The 26,345-nt window shown below is 43.5% G+C and overlaps 1 protein-coding gene across 1 annotated transcript; it reads right to left on the bottom strand.

Annotated features, from left to right (window-relative positions):
• Window positions 1–6,659: 6,659 nt before the first annotated feature.
• LOC138294075 (aquaporin-5-like) lies at window positions 6,660–24,824 on the bottom strand. The gene is made up of 4 exons (XM_069233314.1): window positions 24,465–24,824; window positions 19,085–19,249; window positions 15,988–16,068; window positions 6,660–6,924 (listed from the first exon to the last, which is right to left on the bottom strand). The coding sequence occupies exons 1-4, from the start codon at window positions 24,822–24,824 to the stop codon at window positions 6,730–6,732; spliced, it is 801 nt and encodes a 266-aa protein (XP_069089415.1). The 3' UTR covers window positions 6,660–6,729.
• Window positions 24,825–26,345: the final 1,521 nt, after the last annotated feature.

Here is a 26,345-nt window from a genome sequence, read left to right as displayed (position 1 = left end):
CAAGTAGACCGCCACCAGCCATATCATGACACATGATATTGCCTGGTGGTGTTCTGCTGGAGAGCACTGCTGGCGGTAGCAGCGCCCCATCCCGTTCCCTGCAAGAAGACCCCCTGGATGCAGGTAAGTTGGGCTTCCGACAGGGGAGTGGGTGGAGGATGTTGTATGTGTGAGTGGGGGGGGGAGTGTGCGTGTTTGTGTGGGTGTGTGTGTGACTGCGACTGTGTGTGTAGTGTTGTTTGTGTGAGTGGATGCGTGTGTGAGAATGTGTGTGCAAATGGAAATGCGAATGTGAATGCGTGTCTGCTTTTCAGTGTGAATGCGTGTACGGATGTGTGCGAGAATGAATGAATGCATGCGTGAATTAATGCGTGTATGCCAGTGTGAGTGAGTGTGTGTATGCGCAGTGTTTATCTGCGAGTGTGCGTGTATGGGGGATTGGAAGGAGGAGCATGGATGGAGGGGGTAGGGGTGTCTGAGGAGTGTTTGGGGGTTTGAGCCTCCTACCAATGACAGGGAAGGAATTCTCTGTCACTGTTAGGGACTACCGCCATGGTTTTCATGGCGTTGCGAGCAATAGGCTGGCTCATAATGCCACCGGCAGTACAATACCGGCCGCTGGGGATTGTTATCTCTTGCCCGGTGGCTGCTACCGCCATGGCGGTAGGAACGGTAAATTGGTGGGTTGGCTGCAGCCAACCTGCCAATGTCATAATGTGGCGGTATGTACCGCCAGCCTGTTGGCTGTACTACTGCCACATTATCGCTTACTGCCGAGGTCATAATGACCCCCTATGTGATGTCGCACAAACTTGCTTTGTTCATCCAGAGGCTAAGTTCAGTGGATGTATCTTGCCATGAGCAAGATGAAGAGGCCAAACGTGCTGAGAACAGAAGCCTGAGAACTGCAGCTTAGTCCAATGTGCTTTTTTCTCCCAGTTGCAGCCCCTGAAGTCAGTAGATTCACACTGTGACTAGGGAGTGAGAACCCCCTGGAACCAAGCATTTGTGTGCCTGTGTATTGCATCCTGCATTGACCCAAACGCCTAGTGACTAACGACCTTGCGAGGCCTAGATGCTGATTACAACGCGTTTCATTCAGTGTGCCGAAGGTTATATTACACTGCCTGTCTCTTGTCCCCCTGCATTGTCACCATTCCTCTGTGACTGAGGATCATGCAGCCCAAGTGTCAGCTCCTGTCATCTGACACCCTTCTTCTGCAACTGGTGCTCATGTAGAGTTTGCCTTTGGGCATCCTGCTCCTGCCATCAACTGTGAATAGTTAGTCGTGCACAACCGATATGTCAGCATATGTTAATTCGATAAACCTTCTTAAAGTTACCTGGGACATTACCTTAATAGTAATACAAGTCGTACATCTGTTATTAAAAAAAAGCAGCCCGGCCTAGATGTTCTACACAACATAAACGAACAAGCATTGTATTTTTGACTCCGCTATTGTCTGAAAGCAAAAATTTGAGGAGATGGTGCTTGACATTTCAGTTACCTCGCTCCGATCCCTGGTTCCTGTGTTTCTGAGGACAGTGGCAATCGTGTTAGAGGGATATCCTATCTGCCCTTTAATGGACCTAACAATTTAGATTGATGATATAGTGAGCAAAGTCTAGAGCAAACCTGGTACAACTGAAAAGATAATCCAAGGGTACGTGATGGCATCCAATATAGAGCATTGATGCTGGGTTTTTAAACATGTCTGACACATAAAGCTCTACACTTTGGCAGCCCGATATATCTAGCGTGCCTCCTCACAGCGCAAGCTTACTGCTACTGAAGCCTTTGAAATTCAAGAAACGTAGGACCGGTGCTAGAACCTTCTCCTGCGCAGACCCTAGAGCCTGGAAAATCGCACTAGTCCGTCGATTGGTACTTTTCAAGCAGAAGGTGATTCCCATTCTGGTTACCAAAGTCTTCCTCACTGAATCATCCGCACTCCCTGAGCACACCAAGACTGTCGTGCTGAAGTAGTAGTCTCAATGTAATGGGATAAAAAGTCCTTTCAGTTGGAGGCCCCCGTGCAGCGTGCACAATGTTACCCCAGGATTGCACCCAAGAAAGAACGCATGCTTTCCTGGCGAGTCGGTTGGTTTGTCCTTTTTCTGATGTTGACTTGAGGTGGAATCTTGCGGTGTTCACAGCATCCCAAGAGAGCCCACCCATGTATGCCTGTTTCTAACTATACTTATTTATACTACTATCGAATTGCCAATTTTGCAACCTCTAAGTGAAGATTTCCCTTGCAGCCTCTTTGAAACATTACATTTCGAACAATGGCCTGCAAATATGGCCATTTGTAGGCTCTTTGTAATTTTCTCGTTTATTTTACATTTTTGTAATATTTTAACGATTTTCTTGTGCAAAGCGCAACTACTCTGCAAAATCATTGTAACTATGAGAACATGTCTGTAAATCTCTCCTTTTGTATGCTCTGTAATTTCCAAACAATTCCTTGTGATGTGCTCTGATACATTTGGCTCATGTTTGAGCTTTAGAAAATTGTAAAAATAAATAAAATAAACACAATAAAAAATAGATGTAATAAAATCAGAATTGGTGTGAAATGAGCTGAAGAAAGACAGGAAAGAATGCTGTGAATTTTTTTCTGCTAGAGAGAATTAAGCAAGAAAGCCACCAATTTACCATTTGTGTGGCTCAGAAACAGAGAGACAGAAGTGACACTGGATTTGCACTCTCTTTACTCAAAGGCGGAGAGTGAAACACCGAGGGGGTCATTCTGACCCTGGCGGTCACCGACCGCCAGGGCCAACGACCACGGAAGCACCGCCAACAGGCTGGCGGTGCTTCCATGGGCATTCTGACCGCGGCGGTACAGCCGCGGTCAGAAACGGGAAACCGGCGGTGTCCCGCCGGTTTACCGCTGCCCCAGGGAATCCTCCACGGCGGCGCTGCTTGCAGCGCCGCCATGGGGATTCCGACCCCCTTACCGCCATCCTGTTCCTGGTGGTTTTCACCGCCAGGAACAGGATGGCGGTAACGGGTGTCGTGGGGCCCCTGGGGGCCCCTGCAGTGCCCATGCCAATGGTATGGGCACTGCAGGTGCCCCCTACCAGGGCCCCACATTGATTTTCAGTGTCTACTAAGCAGACACTGAAAATCCCGACGGGTGCCACTGCACCCGTCGCACGCCTTCAACTCCGCCGGCTCCATTCGGAGCCGGCTTCCTCGTTGAAGGCGCTTTCCCGCTGGGCCGGCGGGCGGCCTTCTGGCGGTCGCCCGCCAGCCCAGCGGGAGAATGGCCGCCGCGGTCATTTGACCGCGGTGCGGTCATTTGGCGGCTCCCGCCGGGCGTGCGGTTACCGCCGCCGGCGGGAGTCGGAATGACCCCCCGAATCCTTTTGAACCAACTCAAGCCCTCCCTCCTTGATATTTACTTTATCGTTGAAGTAGAAGTCTATGCTTCACCATTCGCAAAGAATTGATTTGAATAAATCACACAAGCTTGATTTAGATTCAGGTATCAGGTTTATTGAAGTGTAAAGACACAATCATCAAAATTTTGGTTTCCGGATAAAGGCAGAAAATCCACAAAGAATCGGCTACCATAATGTTTGTCAACTTTCTCAAGCAGTACTTAAAAGTGGAAAAAATAAACAAATAATAATCAAAGGTCGTCTATGTCGACCGATCTGCCACACATGGCCCTGGCAGACATTTCATACTATGCAATGCAAAAGAATAACTGTTTTACTGATCCCCAAGACAGGGCCACGTTAACCTCACAGTACAGCATAAGTAAGAAAAGCAACATGGTTAGGCAACATATCGATTACTTAGACATCAATTTAATAGAATGCTTCATTGTTTTTAGCTGGAAAAATGGGAATGCAACATTTATATATTTGTTAGCTTAATTCCCAGAAAGATATCACTGGCTCTCCACCCAGTTTATTCCATATCCTATAATATATCATTATAATGTAATGGAGTGATGTAAGCCTGAGGTAGAGCCAGAGAGGAATGTAAGAACAGAAGTACTGAAAAAGACCCTGAGGAAGACAAAGATGAGATGTTAGGTAGATAGGAGATTTGAGAGTTAAGAAGATTGTGAGAAAGAGGGACAAGGATTGCGAGAGAGCAAATTAGAAGCAGATACAGAGACAGAGAGAGAAGTCATTGTCGACACCCCAAGAAAATAAAGGGATAGAGAGATGGGAAAGCATGGAGGCATTATGCTGGAAAGGGGTCCACATCCGGGAGGTATGTTGCTAAGGTTAGAAATTAAGAGAACTTGCACCACTGATTTTATGAATCCAAAGCATACATTCTTGACATTCAAGCAGTATATAATATTGATCAAAAGAGGATTATAATATTACTGTATCATGTTTTGTAACATATTAAATACATATGTGTTACATAATGAGTCTGACAAGTACTATCAGGAAGTCTTCTGCTGACACAGTTGTGGCAATAAAAAAAAAATCTTGCCTGGCTAAAATATGTTTTGCGGGGATAAGCTATGTCTTTCTATTTCATTTAAAGAAGACAGATTTGCTCATGAAAGATCACATCAAAAATCCAGAACATACCCAATATGCAATGTGATTTAAGTTTGAACAATCTATTTGAATACAGGGCTGAATGATTAAATGACACAAAACTGCATCATATTATTTAAATACACCGGACAGTGTTAAATAAAGAGAAGCTACTTGTTCTATGTTGAAAGGCTAGTAAATGAACATTCCCTTGACATACAAGTTGCAGTTGTGTTATACATGGGATACCACATAATGACGCAAAGTAAACTGAAAAATTGAAACTGCCTAAAATTGGTTATGAACATACAGTCTTTTATGTACTTCACTATTATGCATTACAGTGGTTTGGCTACATGTCATATTCCTTGTGTTCCAGATTTTACTACTGTGCTCTGAATTAAACTACTTGTAGTGATATAAATTGCAACATTGAGTCTCCTGAATACGACCTAAAACATAAAACAGCAGCAGTGTTGAAACTCGTTGAGCTTTAGTATATATTAGGGAAAAATTGTATATAGATTATTGGCAACAGATCGAAGTCTGTTAACTACTGATTATGTGGCAATGATATACATAGGTAACAAGGAAAATTAACTAAGACTCATGCTTTTTTTGAAGCTCACCAAACAATGCTGTTGCAAATGAATGTGTTTATGCTATCATGATTCACACGAGCCACAGAGATAAGATTTATCACTAGAAGAATTAAGGCCAGGAGTACAGCTAACTGGACATTTTGCTGTTCAGGTGAAGCTAAGGCTATTCCACGTTCATGCCTCAGTAAAAGAGGCATGAGCGTTGTGACTGCTCAGCTCTGTCGACTTGGGGAGAGAAGCAGAGCAGTCATTTAAATCTTCATACCTATAACTCAGAAAGAGAAGGAAATACAAAGATGATATTAGTGTTGTGCTTCCTAAGCAAATGAAAGAAGAGTAGGCCTGAGGGATCCCAATTATAGTGGTTCAGGGAGTGGTTTCAAGAGCTGTGGGTTCCTTTTCCTTGGGAAGTCAAGTTATCTCTACCCTCCTGCCTCAGTGAAAAACAGCATGAGTTCCATTTGGAACCTCAGTCTTCTCTTTCACACTCGAAGGTGCATACTCTTGAATTTCTCTTTCTTCTGTTTTTGGAAGAGAAGCAGAGGGTCCATAAATCTGCACTGGCCTAACTCCCAGATCAGGGAGTGAGTGTTGAGGACATCCGTTAGCCCACTTGCTGCTCCAATGAAAGGAGGAGAAAAGCTATCAAAGCCTCTCATCATTGGCTTTGGGAAAGAAGCAGCGAAGTCATAGGTTGGACATTCTTCTGTCTCAGAGACAGAAAATCACAGACATCATATAATCGAGATTGCCCTACCTCAGAGAGAGAAAAGCAGAGAGTCTACAGTCTCTAACATCTTCTATTTTATAAAAAGAGAAGAAGGTTTGCTGTGAATGTCTCATTCTTTTAGTGTAGAGGGAATTAAAAAAGGAAGCCAGCAATTTATAATTTCTCTAGCTTAAAGAAAGAGAAACACGAGTGACAGGGTAATTCCACTCACTATACTCAAGGGTGGAGAGTGAAACAGTAAAACCTTGCGTACGGACTCTAGCCCTTCTTCCTTTATATTACTTTACCATTGTTAGTAAAAGCCTCTGCTTCAGCGCTTACAAAATAAATAAAACCTCTCAGAATTTGGGGTCCTAATTTTAAGAAAACCAGAACCAGCAAAATAACGTGGACCGAGAAACTTATTTGTCTGCTGCACATTGATATAGTAAATGCTTAGCTTTAAAATGGTGATGATCTCTCTTTCCTACCACTAGAAATGAGAGGTGTGTTTCAATCTGCGGCTTCAGTTTGCTTCCAAATAGTAGACTGGTGACTAAACCAACATCTCATTGACTTACTGGCACAATCCTATTTTTGGAAAGGTTCTAGTTACTTTAGCTAGATAAGGCGATTGGAAAGTGCGAGTTTTCCCCCTGCAGAAGCTGCAAGAGTGGTGGGTGTGACCAAACTGTATGGTCTTATTCAGCCGTTTCCAATGGTCAGCACTATTAGCTCGTCTTTTCAGCTCCCGATGCTTTGTTTCTGTGAGGTCAAACGTTGTCATAAAATGTGTGCACGTGCGCCGCTTCGTCACAACCCCACAGCACATCAAGTGATTCTCAGTAGAAAAGTAGGCGAGACAGGAATCTTGTGTAATAAGGGAAAGCCTGGTCCTGTCTACAGTGGGTCGAGTTCCATGGACTTTCTCCGGGGCTGCTCCTTCTGCTCCTCCCACTCCTCCACGTGCTCGGATTCCAGAGTGCCTTTGCAAATGGAAAGCTTTTCGGACCAGCACAGTGACTGTGGGCAGAGGATGTAGTTATAAATTAAAGACGCCAGAACAGCACCTATCAAAGGTCCTATCCAGAAGATCTGCAGAAAAAAAGAAGAAAACCATCTTATTTCTGCGGCACAACCGAAAGGCGAACACCTTAATAAGCAGAATCTCTTCAAGAGCAATGAGTGTTACTTGCCACATAGCATGGGCAAGAAAACAACGCGGTGGGCTGTCCCTTTTATTGTAGCTGTATTGTACGCTCATTAATCAACCTATGCATCATTCTTATGTTTCTGATTACATTTAGACGTCATACGCGTTTTCAAGTACGTCTTTAAAATGCACAGCTTGCTTCTTGCATGAAAAACTTAACCCAAGCATTCGCATAACACATTTTCCATTTTTTAGCTATATTTTTACGCTTATTAATCAGTGCAGCTTCCTTTTTTTAATATTATTTTTCTTCAGGCCATGCGCGTTTTCTAATTCGTTTGTGAAGTGCACAGGTTTCTTGCCCTCCACTGCCGGGCCCAGTGCACGGTGCTTTTAAACGCTCGTATAGTCGTATTTCCCCCCAGGTTCCCACTCGGCTCCAGGGTCTTTTTTCAGGGTGGCAGTGGGTTCATTTTTCTTACGCTGGCTCCTAGGCCTCACACTGCCTGGTGTTCTGCTGGCAAAATGCTTCCCAAGCTAGTGCAAGCTGAAAACCTCTAACGTTATCTTCCCCAAAAATTACATTAAAAATGTATATACACATTGTTCTCTGTGCTGATATGTGGAATTGCTACATCAGACAGGTAGCCAACATGGCATTTTTGCATGCATTGATTTTCCATGACGTTTTGAGATTTGGGCATCCGATGGTATTGTTGTACGATGTTAATCAGCCTTCATGTTTGTAATTCAGTGTCTGCGATCTGAAATGAGCACTGAAACCGCCCTCATCTCAGTCACAGACGACATCAGAACCCTGATGGACAACGGTGAAACAGTCGCCCTCATTCTTCTCGACCTCTCGGCTGCCTTTGACACCGTCTGTCACCGCACCCTAATCACCCGCCTCCGCTCCACCGGGATCCAAGACCAGGCCCTGGACTGGATCGCCTCCTTCCTCGTAAACCGCTCCCAAAGAGTCTACCTCCCTCCGTTACGCTCAGAACCCACTGAGATCATCTGCGGCGTACCTCAAGGCTCATCACTCAGCCCGACACTCTTCAATGTCTACATGAGCCCCCTCGCTAACATCGTACGCAAGCACGACATCATCATCACCTCCTACGCCGACGACACCCAACTTATACTCTCCCTCACCAAGGACCCCGCCAGCGCCAAGACCAACCTACAAGAGGGTATGAAGGACGTCGCAGATTGGATGAGGCTCAGCCGCCTAAAGCTGAACTCTGAAAAAACTGAAGTCCTCATCCTCGGCAACACCCCGTCCGCCTGGGACGACTCCTGGTGGCCCACGGCCCTCGGCACCGCACCGACCCCCGCAGACCACGCCCGCAACCTCGGCTTCATCTTGGACCCCCTTCTCACCATGACCAAGCAAGTCAACGCCGTGTCCTCCGCCTGCTTCCTCACCCTCCGCATGCTCCGCAAGATCTTCCGCTGGATCCCCGCCGACACCAGAAAAAACGTGACCCACGCCCTCGTCACGAGCCGCCTGGACTACGGCAACACCCTCTACGCTGGGACCACCGCCAAACTCCAAAATCGCCTGCAACGCATTCAAAACGCCTCAGCCCGCCTCATCCTCGACGTACCCCGCAACAGCCACATCTCCACACACCTGAGACACCTGCATTGGCTCCCAGTCAGCAAAAGGATCACCTTCCGACTTCTCACCCACGCACACAAAGCCCTCCACGACAAGGGACCGGAATACCTCAACAGACGCCTCAACTTCTACGTCCCCACCCGCCCCCTCCGCTCCTCTGGCCTCGCACTCGCCGCCGTCCCTCGCATCCGACGCTCCACGGCGGGTGGGAGATCTTTCTCCTTCCTGGCGGCCAAGACCTGGAACTCCCTCCCCACCAGCCTCAGGACCACCCAGGACCACTCCGCTTTCCGGAGACTCCTAAAGACCTGGCTGTTCGAGCAGCGATAACCACCCCCTTTGTCCCTAGCGCCTTGAGACCCGCACGGGTGAGTAGCGCGCTTTATAAATGCTAATGATTTGATTTGATTTGATTTGATTTGAAATGTACAAATCACAAAATGAAATACTGGCACGACTTTTGGATTAGCTTACATGGGTCGGCCTATATAACTGACAGGGACAGGCGCGATAGCTGCACTCGCTGAACGCATGGGAGCTAAACCACAGAATCATGAGTTCGAAAAATAGCCCGTTCAATATAAATTAACACAAGTTTTTTCATCTAGGTGTCTGGCACAGCAACTGGAAGTGGAGAGGTGATTTTGGAAGAAGATTGTTTGCGGTCAAAAGTGACAGTCAGACTTGGTGTTTTAGAGGTTGCTTTGTTGGTCTGATGTAAGGGTGTTGCTGTGGTGTTGTAGAGTAAGTGAAGTGTCATTCATCTACTGGGAATTATTTTACAATAAAGGAAGTGAGTTAAATACGGAATATGATTTGCACAAACAGGAATGTAAGTTGCAGTGTTCAAGAGTCTAGCAAGATCTCAGCTGAACTGATCATTGAGTCAGCAGCTTTGAAGACAAGTGAGAACTGTATTACCTTGCAGGGTTTGAGAAGTAATTGAGGAAATGTCCCAAGCGAGGCACATGGACAAATATTGATTACGAAGAGGGTGTGCGCAAAAACTTTAGTGGACAAAGATTGGTAGAAAAATCATTGAGGAAGCCACAGTCCGTAGAGCAGGTGAGAAAAAGACTGATTATTAGTAGAATGTGACCGATAAAGGGATCTGTTTAAACAGCACGCGCTAATAAACCGAATGTTGGAATACTCCCAGACACCGTGAACATACAAGGCTGAAATTAATGAATTTGTGAAACAATTCATCTTGCTTTGATGAGTGGTAAGATGTGCTTATGAAGTTATCTCTTCAACGGACGAATCAAAAGTGGTGGCTGTCATTCTGACATAAATGATCTGATTTTGAAGGTGAAAAAGTACAGTTGTAGACAACAAAAGTGAGTAAGTGGTTCTATAGTTATTCAATTGTAAATATTAAAACGATCTTCCAAAATCTTTTCTCCAAAATCCTGAGTTGAACATGTTGAGGTACATAAATCATGATTCTTTTTAATGAATGACATTTTCTTTAATTTTATCTTAAAAATCTAATATTTTCCCAGCTCCTTTCACTGGCTCTCTTTTCGTTGGTGTATTCTTCAGGGACCCTCACCCCTTCTTTTCTCTCCCTAAAACCTCTGCCTCACTGTCACCATCACCATCTCCCTCTTTCAGCCCTACACATTCTTCTTAACACGCCCTGCCACTTTCACCATGCAAATCTCTTCTTTTGTCCAGCATTTTACTTCTCCCTTCCTTTGCTGCCCTCACTTTGTCTGCTAGGAAACTTTTACTTCAGTTACCGTTACAATTGTAAAGTGTAGAAGCCATAATTTAGTGTCTATTTATATTTTTCATTTCAGAATTGTTTGGCAATACAAATCCAGCTGTTATTGTGTTTTTAAGACGACATTTCACAGCTGTTAGTCACACATCTTTTTTAAAATATCAATCAATATTTGATTTGTTTGCAATGATTTGTTGTAAAGTGATTTTATTGATACAACTTTGGGGCATAACTGAGCACATGGGTCTGGCTGGCTTATGATTCCTCCTAGACACATGGCATTGACTGGCATATAATGGAGCACGCCTCAACTTATGGCAGACTGCTATGTCCCGAGACATAACAAAGCTCATAATGGCAATGACTGGTTTATGGGAATGCTCGTCCACATGGCATTAACTCAAACCTAATGGTGAATATCTAGACCCATAGCACTGACTGGCGGTTAACAAGGCATACCTAAGCACACAATTACATTGACTGGCAAATGGGATTGTAACCAGCAGCATAGTGGCAATGGCTGTATTTGTTGGGGGTACCTCTTGATATCATATTTTTTTATTTTATGTACTACTAAAACACAATATTTGTCCCCCTGTGTCATGTGCGACGCGTTCCTCTTCTAAGGCAAATTAGTACATTTACTTAAAAGTTACAAATTGATATTTGAGGACAAAATGGGTCTGTTAAAAAAATGCTAAGCAGATATTTGTGGTCAGGGTGAGTTTATTTATTACAAGCTAACATTTAAGTTTATTTCCAGAAAAGAACAGGATGGTGTTTTGCCAAGGAATTAAATATGCATCTCTTTTTAAATTAAAATTGCATGCTAATATTTTGGAGCAAAAGTGATACATTTACAAAACATTTCCATCTGATTTTAGATTGAGACCTCCTGATGATGTGGGGCACATCATTTCATAGGAAGTCAATGTTCCCTACATTTTGTTGTGGCAATTGCATCTGGTAGAGACATCGAGCTGTAAACTCCTTAACTTAGAATATTCCCCAGGTGTCAGACTGGAGCTGGACATTTTCAAGCAGTACCCCTGCATGCCAATAGGTGGCGTTGTTTGGCTTTCCATCTGCATCATCATCCTCGCCAGAAGTGATATAGGTGGTGACTGTATAGGCGCATCCCAGTGTGCTGACATCAGTTATTTTCTTTCCATGCCAGTCAGCTCTGATATGTGAATAACAACCCCTCAGTCAATCTTTGACTCTTTTTATATTCAACTTTATATCCACACTTTAAAAAAATCTTCTCCTTTGTGTGACAAGTATGTCCCCCTAGAAACCTGTGAGTTTCAAGCCATGTGGTGCCTGTCACAGACAGATGTCTGTGAAAAACCCACACTTGGTTTGTCTGTGGTGTTTGGAGAAGGACCATGCCTCCAAGACATGCAAGGACTGTCATACCATGCACCTGAAGGTGCTGAGGGAGCGTTCCTTCAAGTTCCTCTCTGCCTGACATTGGATGAACCCCCCAGTTCTTCAGATCCCAGTCGTAGCGAAGGTTCTAGGATTACTTGCCGAGCCGCACTTGAAGGTCATCTTCTCGATGTAAATCATGGGTTAAGTCGCACTACAAGAAGAAGTCAAAGAAGTTGAAGAGATCTTCGACTTACCCGCTCCTGTCCAAAACATCAGGTGAGGGTCAGGAGCATCAGCACTCCAGGTCCCTTTCCTCTGTGGAGCCTGTGCCAGGGTCCGCTCCGCATCCCCCTTACTTTCTAGAGAAAGAACTACCCCAGACCAACTAAAAGAGTTCTGTGAGGCCGTGCACCTCATATTTGAGTGGCCCGCCCCCTCTGGAGTGCGTTTGGGACCAATGGGTTTGTGAGGGGCCCCAGTGGAGTTCTGTTGGTGGTTCGCCTTTGGCATCAGTTGGGGTGTGGCTCGGGAGACCGTGCATGACATTCCTTGGTGCACAGTCCAGTACCGATGTTTCCCACGTCACTGAAGCCCTGAGGTATTGCCATTCCCATCATCATTTCTGAATCCAACATGGACCGGGGCAGGAGTCATCTGAGGCCGGCGCCAATTGGGTGTATGCCGTCTGAGTTGGAGCCAGTACCTTTTTTAATTCAACAGGCCTGGAGAAGGAATTGTATGAGGGGGCTCTGAATACCTTCATGGATACCAGCATCCCCTAGATGACATAGAGGACAACTGTTATGAGGAAGTGGCAGATGCCAGTGGGTTAGACATCTCACCAGACACTGGCTTAGTCTCTCCCATTACCATGGGTATGTAGGAGGGTGCCTCATTTGTAACAGTGGTGCGAAGAGCAGCTGAGGAGGGGGTTGCTCCTTCTGAACACTTGGTCCCATTTAATTAAGCCCTTACCAATGTCCTACTTGGGGCCTGGTGAAAGCCCTTCACAGGGGCTCCTATGCACAGGACAATTGCCCACTAATATTGTCCAACTCCTGGTCATCCTAGTTTCCTCATTCAGCACCCTACCCCAGAGAGTTTGATGGTCCAAGCTTACTCTTCCTGAGTCAAGCCTGGAATGTTCCCTACCACTCTACCGAATAGGGAATCTAAGAGGCTGAATACCTTTGGCAAGCGGATGCTCGCTTCCGCCAGCCTAGCACAGTGGTCGGTGAACACTGCCTGCTTCTTGGGCTGATACACACATATGATCTTAGATTTGATTGAGCAAGTGCCACCCATGGTCTCAGAGGAGGCCTAGCCATACTGTTGCAGGCAATTGCTGATGTCAGAGATGCAGCAAACTTCACCATCAGAAAGATACGACTGACTCCCTGAGCAAAGAGATTTCATTTTTGGTGGAAAGGCAGTGTTGACTCTCTTGGTCAAGGGAGCCACCGAAAGAGCACTGGCATCTGAAGTAGGATGTGGTTTCTATTCCTGCTAATTTCTGGTGCCCACAAAGGACAGAGCCTTCATTCTATTCTAGACCTGCACCTTCTTAACTTCTTCCTGAAAAAGGAGAAAGTTCATAATGCTCACATTGGCACAAGTACTGTCTGTCCTGGAGACTGGATGATAGGATTGCACTTGCAGGACGCATACTTGCACAGTCACACAAACGATGGGCAATTTGGACACTAATATGCAAATGCAAATCAATTCAGCAACTATCAATGAACAATATATTTGTTAAAGCTGCACCACAATTTGTTAATATGCATAAAACAATGTTAGAAATGGAGCCTGGCAAGAAGAGCCCTTGTCTAATAAGCGTCTTACTTGAAACTTCAAGGTCTAAGGAAGTCTAAGGAAAGGCAAATGGAAAATGATTTTCCTTGTTTAAAAAATGCTGTTTTCATGTACTCCTTCAAGTGATCATGAGTTGTACTTGCTTGCAGAAGAAACAGGGCCTGTTTAACTATTTTTTTCCATTAATGAAAACTGTCTTAAGCTATGAAAAATGACCTGATTAACCTGTCTTTCCCTGGTTTAACGTAGTCATAAGCTGTTTAAACAAGGATAAAATCCCTTGTAAATGGGGGCCATCATTCTTGTTTAAGACCGTCTGTAAACTGTGTAAAGAATGGGAAATCAGGACCATTATTATTTACCCAGTATTCTCGAATACCTTCCAGGGTAATGACCAGCTTCCCACTGCCAAAACCAGAACTGAACCAGTCTAATGTTGCCCATTACATTCTTGATCGAATGCAAAGCTTCCACATGCTACACTCGATCCTGGTATTTCACACTGGTTCATTAAATCACGTCTTCTTTTGTCTAGTTAGGCAAGTTGATTCAGGTGCATAAAACAAAGAATACAACCTTTACTGGTTATTAAAGAAAAGCTCAGAGTATTGTGATGAATTGAAAGTTAAAGCAGTTGTGCTGCTATAGGATCACGTTACTTGTAATCTTGCATGCTACATGTTTAGGGACATATTTAGAAGAAAGTGGTACATCAGTCCTGATACCCCACTTTTCTTGCGTCTCCCTGCACCCCCCTAGCAAACACCATTGTTGTGCCATATTGACAATACGATGCACCATGTCGGTTATTACCACAAAAGCATCAACATTATTTTTGCAATTTGCTGCACTAGTGCAAAAAATGTTGGCACAAGTGCAGCAAAGCACAGGGAGGCCCATAGGTCAGTACAGGAGCATCTTGGGTAGGCGTTAAAAATGATGGGAAAAACTTTGTAAATATGGCACAGGGCAATGGCCTCCTTAATGCCGTCTTAGCAGATGCTAGAGCAGTGCAAGGCAGTAGTAGGGGCTTGTAAAAATGTTCCTTAGTGTTCCCAAGCAATAAATTGTATACTGCATCTTCTTCCTCCACCTTGATTCAGGGATGAAAGCCCTATATAAATCAGAGGGGGTGAGAGAGGGGGAGTTGCAGATTTTCATGAGTAATTTACATCTATTGTTTATAGTTGATGTTCCCCCCCACCAAGCCTCCACAAGCATGTACATATTGCCTCTATTCCATACTGATCTTTTACATCCCTTCCCTCCTTCCAGTATTGACCTACTATTTCCAACCTTAGATTCACTGCACCCAGTCTCACCTGTGCGCTTACAAGACAAAATAATTCTAGCTTTATACCTTAGGCTTTGTGAATTTTCTTCTCTCTGAGGTTAATGATGAATCTGACTGAGGAGTGCTCAAAATCTGCTGGTTTGATGAATTATGAACTGAGGGAACTGATTCTGGCAGATACAGATTTACAAACTGGAATGTACATTTGTTTTTTCAAATATTTTTTTTTTTCAGTAATGAATATATTGTTTTCTATAAGAAGCAGAATAGTTTATTAATGGACAAATTTAGGTTTGTCATGGGTTGATTATAGCCTTATAGCCTGCCATAATTGATTATACTGGGCAATAAAGGCCCACTCCAGCATTCGACGAGGGCCTTTAACAAGAGAGGGGGAGTTTAATGCTGGTATAACCCAGCTACAGCGTGCTATAAGGCTAATAAACTATTCAGCCACTAGAGATCAGAATGTTCTAATGAATTAATGAATAAAACAAAGGTCTCACGGAGCCCGAAGGGAATGAAATCCCCTCGGACACAGTGAGGCCTTTGTTCACAGCAACAGCTGTGAACAACAACATTGGATTGTTGGAGCTCCGGGCTTCCCCCGGCCATTAGAAGCCTGGAGCACTCTATTGTCCTCAATAGAGCTCCCAGTATCCCAATTTCCTAAAAATATTTCAAGATTCATAGTGTATAGTTTGGAAATTAATAATTTTTATGGGTACATGTTCTAAATGTTTTTACAGGTTTGTGACAAACCACTATGGGTAATTTGTATTTGATGCCGGATGTAAATTTGACCAAAAGTTTATTTGCCTTTGGGTAAATACAATTTGTCTATCCCAGTTTATGTTTGTGTCTTGAATTCTGGAGCGTAATCCATAGGTGCTGGTGTGCAAGTGAAGTGATTATATAGTCATTGAAGAATGTCAGTTTTTACTATATTGCTTCATTGGAATCCTTCACCGTAACTGATGACTATTTTGTCAATTTTATGTATGTAGCCATCATATTAGACCCATTAGACTCTTTGTTGCAATAGTATGCAATTGTGTAGCTGTTTCAGTACTTTCTATGGACATATGATCAATAATCCAATAATATGCATCTTCTACACCATCTCCTATTATCATTCTATAAAGAGAAGAAAACTGAAGGCTTACCCAGTGCATATAAAATTCACCAACTATTATTGCTGGGCCGAAGGATCTGGCAGGATTCATTGAGCAGCCAGTGAAATATATCTACAAAAAAGAAGAGAAAAACAATAATGCATAAATCAAACATTAATGCATATAACAAACATATTGTATAAGTGTTTAGGTCTTGCGTTAGCCAAGATCTTTTGGTTTTTAAAAGATATATATGTACCAATTCAGGTGTGCAATAACATTTTTAAAGGGGCTTTCAGCCAGCTATTGATCTGTTTCTGTTTCATTCACGTTTATGTTCAGCTCACCACAGCATATAGCAAGGGGCGGCGGGCAGCCCACTTCAGCCACTAGATAACTTCACTTTGAGAACTGCATTTTGCTCTTTCACAAGGAGGACATCTGCACACAAGCTAGTTCCCTTCTGTGACAATGTTTTTATTTCTAATGTATTACTTTGATGTTCCATTTGTGTTTAGAGTCTGATCTGACAGCAGAACGCTTGATACCAGTGAGCGAGGTCATGGCAAAGGCTGCATTGCACACTTTATGAGTTCCTGTCTCAGGCCAATGCTGTTGTAAATTCCTTTTGGAGTGTCCTTAATCTGACTGCTGGAATTTCACAGCATAACATATTGGGTCCATATGAAACTGTTCTGTATTAAATTGTCAAAAGCTTGAATACTGAACATGTAAATTCATAAGCAAACAATCCGTCAGACCATGTTTATTGTGGGCTCACCTTCATCAATAGTTCTTTAATAAACTTTGCCCAGTGTTTATCATGTTTAATTTGCAGCACTTGTAACACTTTTTACATTTCCTTGTTCTGTTTCTTTCCTTCTTTCTTTCTTTCTTTCTTTCTTTCTTTCTTTCTTTCTTTCTTTCTTTCTTTCTTTCTTTCTTTCTTTCTTTCTTTCTTTCTTTCTTTCTTCCTTTCTTTTTCTTTCTTTCTAATTTCTTCTGTCTTTCTTCAACCTTCCTTTCCCTTTTCTTTCATGTTTTCCTTTCTTTCTTGATTTCTTTCTCTCTCGACTCCTTTTTTCCATCTTTACGTCTTTCTTGCTGTCATTCCTTTTCCCCACTTTCTTGTTTTCATTCCTTATTTATTTATTTCTTGCTTTCATTCCTTCTGTCTTTGTTTTATTCCATTTCCTTCTCTCTTACATTCTTTCCTTCTTTCTTGCTCTTCTTCTGTCTTTTTCTCCCTTTCTATTTCTTTCTTTTTCTTTTCTCTCTTTTTTTCGTTCTAGCTTTCATTCCTTCTTTCTTTGTTTCATTTCTTTTTTGCTTTCTCTTTCTATACTTTCTTTCCTTTCTGTCTGTCTTTCTATCCTTTGTCTTGACTTTTCGTTCCTGGTTTGCTTCTTTCTTTTCTTCCTCTCTCTTGCCTTCCTTCTTTCATTGTTCCCTTCCTTGTTTGCCTATTTTATTTTTCTTTCTTTACGTCTTTCCTGCTTTCTTTCTTACCTTCTGTCTTTTCTTGTTTCTTTCTCAAAGGCAAGAGTCAATGACACAACCATTAGCGTTTTTTAGGTTTGTGTTAGTCAAGGCCTTTTTATTTTGCTAAAATTATGGGGGTTATTCTAACTTTGGAGGAGGTGTTAATCCGTCCCAAAAGTGACGGAAAAGTGACGGATTTACCACCAGCCGTTTTACGAGTCCATTATATCCTATGGAACTCGACGGCTGGTGGTATATCCGTCACTTTACCGTCACTTTTGGGACGGATTAACACTCCTCCAAAGTTAGAATAACCCCCTATGTGTATTATTTAGCTACTTATAGGGAGTTTCAGTCACACTTCATCCTTGTGTCTGTTATTGTGTCATTCACATTTTTCTCCAACCCACTCAAGCATGCATTAAGGGGCCACATGTCTTCCACTTCAACCATTGGCTGACGTCACTATGAGTTACAGCATTCTGCTCTTTCGCGAGGAGAGCATCCCCACGCAAAGTAGCTCCCTTCAATGCCAGCAAGTTCTATGGTATTGTGTGCTTTTTTGAGACCAAAAACATTTTTGGCTTCAGGCAATTTTTTTAGATTGGCAAACACCTAGCAGCTTACCAAATAAAGTTTTGCTAAAGCCATGAAAGAAACAAATCAAGCATTGCCAAAATGCTGGTGGATGACTCTGCCAGTGCTTGTTGGCACCTTGTTACCACACTCAATGCAAGGATGAGTGCCTGTGTTACACTGACACATGCTGAGACAGGCTACACTAAATGAGAAGTGGTACATTACAAACTCCAGGTTCGAGGTTATGAAAGGTTAGATTTCAGCGCCTCACCACTTTGTGTTCATCTACAGTACATCATCTAACCTGCATTTAGACTGACGCTCTACGGCTAAGAAACGTGCACACATCACACACTGTTGCACTATTTGCTACAACACAGCCTCCTCCTCACCTCTTGAGTACTGCGAGAAGCTGAAGACCTGGCTTTTCGTATAAGCACCTTAGAAACCACACATCTAGAAACATGCTCAAGAGCAAGGATACCCTCTTTGGTGGTTAGTTCACTATACAAATCAATAAAGTATAACAAAGGGACTATGAGAGAAATATTATAAACTACATCCTAAGTGTATGCCTAAGTACATTCTGCGAACTTGGGTTGAAGAACAGAAGTATTCCGGAAAGAGCAGTTGACATAATTCTCTAGATTACCATATGCTTCTAGGAGCTAATGGTGAGAAAGGTGCTAGATGGCATATGCCAAGAGCTGGACAGTCTACCATCTTCTGTGTTGAACATATTCTTATGCCTTCTTTCACAGCACATTCTGTTGGAATGGGATAGGCAGTGGGACACGGGTCAGCTGCCTGTGACAGGAAATGTCAGGAGACCTTGGGCGCCTGCGTCAGCCATCACCCCACTCTACTGTAATAATAATGGACAGGAATGCTGTTACCTTCTGTACATCCCACTTCTGGAAAATTGAGGTGTGGCGAATGAGGAACAATGTGTGTGTACTTCACTTAGGATGGAGTACTTTCATTCTAAACATTTCAGGTTGAATCTCCTACTATGAAATGGCCACTGTGCTATGTACATGCATGGAAAAATAAAGCGAGTTCTGCTTATGTGGATACTGATACATACCCCCAGCAAGTGTCCAAGAGCAACAGAAAGACCAATGGATATTGATGGTGACCCCACATTGTCCGTTCGGCGGCTGTCCGTTGAGGCATAAATGCAGAGAATGAGCTGGAGTGTGAGGAAGAGCTCCACGGTGACGGCCTGGCCAGCAGTCGCATTGTTTTTCAGCTGCAAAAATTGTTTGGAAATAACTTTTAATTTTGAATCCATGATAACATGGATTTCCACATTTCTAAACTATAGCATTCGTGTTTTTCTCTACCCAACAAGAGGCCATATTTACAAAAACGTGGCGCATTAGCTTTGATGCTCCACTTTTGCCCCCCCGATGACACCATGTGGTCACCTTATTTACAAAGCGGCGCACCATGCACATTAGGACAATAGTGTCAAAGATTTTTGACACTATTGTGGTACTTTGCAAGATTAGCACCACAAATTGTGGCACTAATCCTGCAAAATAAAGGGAGGCCTATTGATAGTAATGGGTGCATTATTTTAACACCTGCTTTAGTCAGGAGTTAAAAATGACGCAAAAAATGGGCCTCCCTGCCTGGCACAGGCATAATGTGGCACAAGGGGTTACAAAGTAGTGTATTGCAATCTGGCCTAAGGTTTTTCTGTTACCATTATGGCTATTTCTGGGTACACGTTGTAACTATGTAGACAATAGTACCATGGATTGCCTTTAATAAATGGAACATTTCTGACTTTAAGAGACACTCTTGTGGTGCGATCTCTTCGTTCCGTATGGTTTAGTATCATGTCGGAGAATGACTGAAAAACCTTTATTACTTCTGAAGTTATCGTGAGAATTAATTATTTATTTAGCAAAGTCCTCTTAAGAGCTTCAAACGTGATGTCTCATAGCTACTTTAGGACTCCTTTACGCTCTGATGTGCAAAAAGTTTCTGATGACCAGCCAGGTCATTGATACCTGTCGCTCCATCTTGGAGGACATTAAGAGCTCATTCAAGTGTAATGTCTTATTGTACCTCTAAGAGTCTTAAGATGAATAAGAAACCTTTTTGGTGTTTCCTTTTACTTCTCAAGACAACAATAATGAAGTAAAGTGTGAAAGAGACATTCCTTGTTTCGCACTTCTATTCCTTAGGTGTCTGTGTTATATATTAAACAGAGGTGGTGAAGATTTAAAAGATTCCTCATGGTGAATACACTCCATTGTAAGTATTCCAAAAGGATTTTGGCTTTTAGGCTGGCAGGAAATGGTTTCTTTCTCTAGCACTTGCAGATGCAGTCACACCTTCTTTTGGGGCTGTTTTAGTCTGTCCGTTTATGGCACCTGCAGAGCCTCGACATTCGTGGACACTGGCTGACTTGAGTCAAGTCAATCTCTGAACCACAGTTATCGAAGGACTTTTTTCAGAATATTAACTCTTACAAGAACTTGGAGGTGATTTTGACTCTGAATATATCCACGGAGTCAAACCAGTCATCGGGCACTTGCTAATTGCTGTTATTGTAGTGTTTGTGACACGTATATTCGTGGATCACTTTATAGATGATATACAGAGATGTAGTGCACAGTCAACAACCTCATCACTTTACACTCCAAGACAATTAGGAGTCGTCTCGTGGTACTCTAACATATGGCCTTTCTCAAGGGTGACTTGGGATTCTGGTAGGTGGCCAACATAGTGTTTCACTCAAGACAGGGATAGTTAAAAGCGACCTGATCTGCACTAATGATCCATACGACCTTTGATAGAGTATACTTATGGGATTCTTGAGACAATTACAACAGCCAATGACATGTCAGTTGCCACATGGCCATCAATCCCTTGTGGCACAGTCCTCGAAAGTTCAATAGCACTTCTCTTCCTACCAAAACTACAAACACAACATAGCATCCTCATCCATGTATTCCAGTAAATAAGGCAACCTTCAGGATCCAGCAAACCACACGAACATGGACCAGCCCCTCCCCTCATCCTCAATTTACTCCTCTAACAAAGGAACGATCTTGTAATTTCAGTCAGAATGGTAAAGGAAAACAAATGGCAAATGAATGTGCGGCGTTTGATCGCTGAGCCACACGCTCAAATCAAAGGAAATTCTGCATTTCCATCCTGGAAGGCCATACTGGACACATAGCCAATATAGCACCTCCTGCAGGATGAAATGGTAAAGGACATCACCTGTTAAAAGCAAATATTAAAGTCAATATTCTGACTGCATTTCTCACGTGAAAGACGTCAGGGACTTCGCTGGCCATTCTGCTATCAAAATCAAACACTTAAAAATAACAGCACTTAATACCCAGGGTTCAACCTGTAAGAGCATGATGTTCAGTGCTGTCGTCAGGTTTTAGATGGATACCAAGATTTAGGGAAAGTGCCTGCCCCCTTAGAACATCACTTGAGAGAGGTGTGTCCACATGCAGCCATACCTATGCTTACCTAAGCACACTGGTAAATGCAAGCCAATAGCCTCCTACTCAGAACAATTGACCTGTTAGCGTTCATCGTGTTCTCTGTAAACAAAGCACGTTTTACATTACCTCTGAGTCCACTAGGTTTTCTGATGATTATATGTGACACTTTTACTGCATGTATCAAAGTACAAGAATCACCAAACACAGTTCTCGGCGTGTCGAACATAGAAGATCGAGTTTATTCTCGAAGAACAAAGAAAATATTCGCTGATTTTTGGAGGGGGGACTTTACAGACCAACTACTGCCCATAATGCAGAAAAACAGACGAATCAGACAGCTAAAATTGTGTATCCCAAGGTTAATTTATACCTTGTAGTTAAATGAGAGGGGGAAATCAATTACTTCAAAACTAAAGCCTGAAGACAAACGCTCATGAGGTCTGAGGAACAGTATCATACAGACAGAATTTGAGAGGAAACGTACTAAAGAACTATTTCACATTCTTAGGAAACCAGAAAATCTTATTAAAGCTCAAAAAGTCAGTGAAATCTAGACTTAGGCGAATTCTGTGCATAAATCCAAGCATTCATCAAAGATAAAACTGAGGAAATACACTGACTTCTTCTGCGCATGGTCAGACAGCATGAATTAATTTATGTTCTAGTAAAGCACTTGCAAATCAATAACCCCTGCAGGGCTTTACCTCCCCCCATTTCTGCAAATGAAAGGGTCTTCATAAAAGATTAAGTTGCAAGGATGATCATATACCACCTAAAATTATTATATTATTGAAAATGGTGAAATTCTTATTCTTAGAGATACAGAAATGCTCATTGACACATTTTGACAAGTCAAGCTGCACTAACAAGGGTTGATACTTCCTTTATCGGAGAAGCCATCTTTGTACCCAAGAGTCCCTATTAATCAATAGTTTAAATCTGTCCCTGGCAAAGGTGATTAAAAAGGTAGTGAGTGTCCTTGGGGAGGGGGGTGGGTGGTTATCTGGAAAAAGGAATGCATGAGAGAGATTTTCAATCACTTTTACATCGCATAAGGACATGGAAAATGCTCTGATATACATGAAAGACCCTTTCACTTTTCAGATAGATAGAAGTACAGCCTCGCCTGCTGTGGTGAATTTTGACTTATTGACAATGTTTGGTAGCACTGATGAGGCTTTACTATTGGAAAGATTGTAACTGGTGGTGGGGCATCAGGCACACTATGAGACTATTTGCCTCTTTAGTTGAAGAGGTGCTGTCCAAAGTGTGAGTCGACATTACTGCAGTGCTGGTGTTATTTGCGATAGCTCTCACTACTAGGTCAAACTGATGGGTTTAGATACAAAGAAAGCACAGAGAACCTTCCGCAGGTACTTCCGCTCACTCTATGATGTGATCCCTCAGAGAGAGCAGTTATAGAATGACTCTTCTACCTGATCTCCTGTCACCCGGAAGGACAATCCTATGAGGCAGCAGGAAAAATCTTAAGTAGTAGAGACATAATTCTCCCTTCTGCCCTGACTCGTTCGACTCCTGATGAGGTATTGGATTGAAGGGGTATATACATTAACGGGAAGTGTCAATGGAAGCGACTGAGGCTACACGGCATTATGAGTCACATCCTGCTGCTGAAAGTTATTTAATGTGTAATCTGTACATGTGAGCTGTTCAGTGCTTCAACATTTCTAAAATTATGTATCGGGAAGCAAACCCGTTATTGATCTTCTGCAGTCACTCAGTCTCGAAAACAGTTACATTCTTGTGCCAGCACTCAGAGGACGCATACTGTTAACTCTTCAGAGTACGCTATAGTTGTGTTCAGTGCCTTACTGTTGGGTATGTGATGACCCTTGTTTCTCATCTGGCGAGAGTCCAAGCACCTTAATAATACAAAAGATGGGGCTCTTAGATGTGAAAGATGACAAAGCACAAACTGCTTGAAAACCTAAGTCCCTTTTTGATTCCTTAGAGGCAGCGTGGAGTCCGGGTTAGAATTGGAATATGCACCAAAGTCTCTTCTCATCCCAACTATCCCATAATCATTGGTCTGTCTGTTTGTATACCCCGTTGCACTGTGTTCAGTGTGCCTCAATCGCTCTTGTTCTCCTCTTCACGCAGCTCTTTTCTGAAGTGTATTTGCTAGGCGTGTATGCTACTTTTCTCCTCGTGGCTTTCGGAAAGCACTAGATTTGCCCATCTCCCTTGCATCTCCTTGACTTCAGCTATCCCCCCACACACAATGCACCCACTCAACTATTCGCTGCATTTTCTTTAAATTCCGCCCTGCCACTAGCTTGACGGCTGTGTACCTCCTTCACATATGTTCTCGTGTAATCACATTTACAATCGTCACTCCTGGTCATTGCTCTGTGGCTCTACAGAGAGGCGAAGGATTGGATGAGGCTATATTCTGAACTGATTTGTAACCCACTGACAGGCAGTGTGAGAAATTCGCACTGTCTTCAGCCAGAATATTGCAGCTCTCATTCACTGACCACCCGCAACACACAGTTACACAGGAGTGACTCTTTTCAGACTATGCTCTGCACCTGAAGAATGTGTTGCATGAAAAAAACTACAGAAACAAACTATTCTGGGAAAAGCGAATACTTTTAGGGAATTGAGTAAATAATTAGTGAAATGTGAGGACAGTGTCTGTCTGTGCTGGATGCGGCTGTCACCTGTGGTGGGAGACAATAAGGGGGCCAGTACATTTGCAGGCGGGGCACTGGCCCCACCAGCCTTTTCTGTTTGTAGGGTTGAGCATCGAAAGTTGCTCTCTTGCCAAGAAAACCAATCCTTGTGCTGGCAGCACCATTCCCTGTGGTGATGGAGCGTACATCAGTGTTGCATGCTGTTACCAGCAAGGCGTGTGCGCTCTGAACTCGACAAGGGGTTCAATGTTAGGTGCTCCAAATTGTACATTTTGCCAACAGGTAAATGATGCTCAAAACTACTTTCTGGAAACAGTAGAACATAACTTACGTCATTAACTCCAAAGTCTCCTCGCACTCTCTCGGGAGTGAGGCCGTAGAGCACCCCTGCTCCAGCCACGGCTCCCAGCATCTGGGCGCAGATGTAGCAGACAGCGCGCAGCAGGGAGATCTGAGAGCCCACGAGGAAGGCCACGGTCACGGCGGGGTTCAGATGCGCTCCGCTGATGTGCCCCACCGCCTGGACCATAGTGCCAATACCCAGGCCAAATGTCAGCGCGATGTGCAGGACAGTCGGAGGGTCCAGCTGCCACTTGAGGGCTGAGCCCACACCAATGAAAACGAATATGGATGTGCCCAAGAGCTCTGCCATGAATGCTCGGGTGAAGGCCCCAGAGCAGATCTCCCTCATTGTGAGTGCTGGACAAAGAATAGCCGTGAGCCTTGGGATGCACTGGGTTCTTGACTCAGTCAGAAACAACTGGAAAATACTCAGCGCTGACAGATGACAAGTTCATTTATACAATGTACATAGGGAGCGATTAGGAGAAGGGGTGGCGCCAAGAGGCAGCTACCTCCTTCTCTTCCCCATGTCTAACAAAACTTTCCGGCATGATAGGACGCGTGCCTCTCTCCCTCGTTACTAATCGTCGTACATTTTTATTGGGCGCTTGTTAAAAGGATTGATTCAAGAAGAGGCAGGAAAGCGATGCTATCTGCTGGCCCACACTGTGCTCGGTTTCACTCCCTTACCTTTCCCTTCGTGGGTGCAAGGGGTGGCCTTTTTTTATTTCTGGTTTCTGATACATTCTAATTCTTTCATTAGAAACCTCCCAGAGAGTATGACTGGGGTCATAGGAAAGACAGAATCGTGTGCGTTAAGATTACATTTTGAAAAGACGGGCGTGGGCTCTGCCAGCCAAGTGAAATGAAAGACCGATCTTAAATAATTTTTTGAGGGGGTAAATTTTTAGCTGTATTCAAAGTTGTTCTGTCCTCGCGTCCCAGCTCCCCGAGAAAGACACAGGGAACCGGTGGAGGTAATAAGATGCTGCTTTATTCCTGAGTAGCATTGCCGCACATGCAGGCGCTTTCTTCCTCCTCAGTGGCAGCTGGTGACATTTGAAAGTGGTGGGGCGTATAAGTCTGGGTACGCCTTTTATGTACCAGTGAAGCGAGCAAGCTTAGTGGAAAAACGTGGACAAGGTGAGTCCTCCTCCCAAGAAAAAAATGAAAAAAGATTGACAAATGCTGTATTTGAAAGGAAATATATTTAGTGAGAAAGCAAGGCTTATAAAGCAGTGGGAATGTATAGTCTCGAAATATTAAACACATTAAAAACTGCTCCATATCTTATTGCAATAATATGTCCACACTTGACTTTAATATGTGAATTGTACAGTGCAGCAACCTCAGGTCCTTTAAAGTGTGTGCTTAACCAGTATCTTGCACTGCATGATGCATCAACTTTGGAAGAAAATGCTCTCACCAGGCATCTGAAAGCACCCACAGCTGCTGGCTGCAATCAGTTATACAGAAATATGTACAGACAGGTTTTTAAGTGGGATGAACAAATTGGAGTGTATAGACAGAGAGATATATGGAGAGGGAGAGAGAGAGAATGAGAGTGAGAGAGAGCTATGTTGTTGTGAGATAGAGGCATCATGGCAGATTATCATCACAGTTCTTCAATCAGTCTTTTGAGCTTCCTGCAAGCTCTTAGTGGGCAGGAGTGCTTCTTTCCATGTCTCTTTTCTTCTCTTTGGTCTACAGCCCAGAGAGGTCCCTCCCCATGGAATGAGCTGTTTCCGTTGATCATCAGTGTCTTAACTCTGAAACTTCTGGTCAGCACTTTTCCAGGCTTCTCCCTCATCATCACCTGACATTTTCAACTTTCTGAAGTGAGAGCTGTTCATTGTGATGGAGTAGGACC

The sequence above is a fragment of the Pleurodeles waltl genome, chromosome 4_2, assembly GCF_031143425.1.
Source record: "Pleurodeles waltl isolate 20211129_DDA chromosome 4_2, aPleWal1.hap1.20221129, whole genome shotgun sequence".
In the NCBI taxonomy this organism is placed as follows: Eukaryota; Metazoa; Chordata; class Amphibia; order Caudata; family Salamandridae; genus Pleurodeles; species Pleurodeles waltl.
The sequence above is the reverse complement of the archived record's forward strand: the minus strand, read 5'-3'. Positions and strand labels throughout refer to the sequence as shown.

Excerpts from the sequence above, each read along its gene's own strand:
- LOC138294075 (XM_069233314.1), bottom strand. The coding sequence starts at position 24,824 with ATGAGGGAGATCTGCTCTGGGGCCTTCACCCGAGCATTCATGGCAGAG. Across the intron at positions 19,250-24,464 it reads GAGACTTTGGAGTTAATGAC|CTGAAAAACAATGCGACTGC; the intron begins GTAAGTTATGTT and ends CAATTTTTGCAG. Across the intron at positions 6,925-15,987 it reads GTGAATTTTATATGCACTGG|ATCTTCTGGATAGGACCTTT; the intron begins GTAAGCCTTCAG and ends TTTTTTCTGCAG.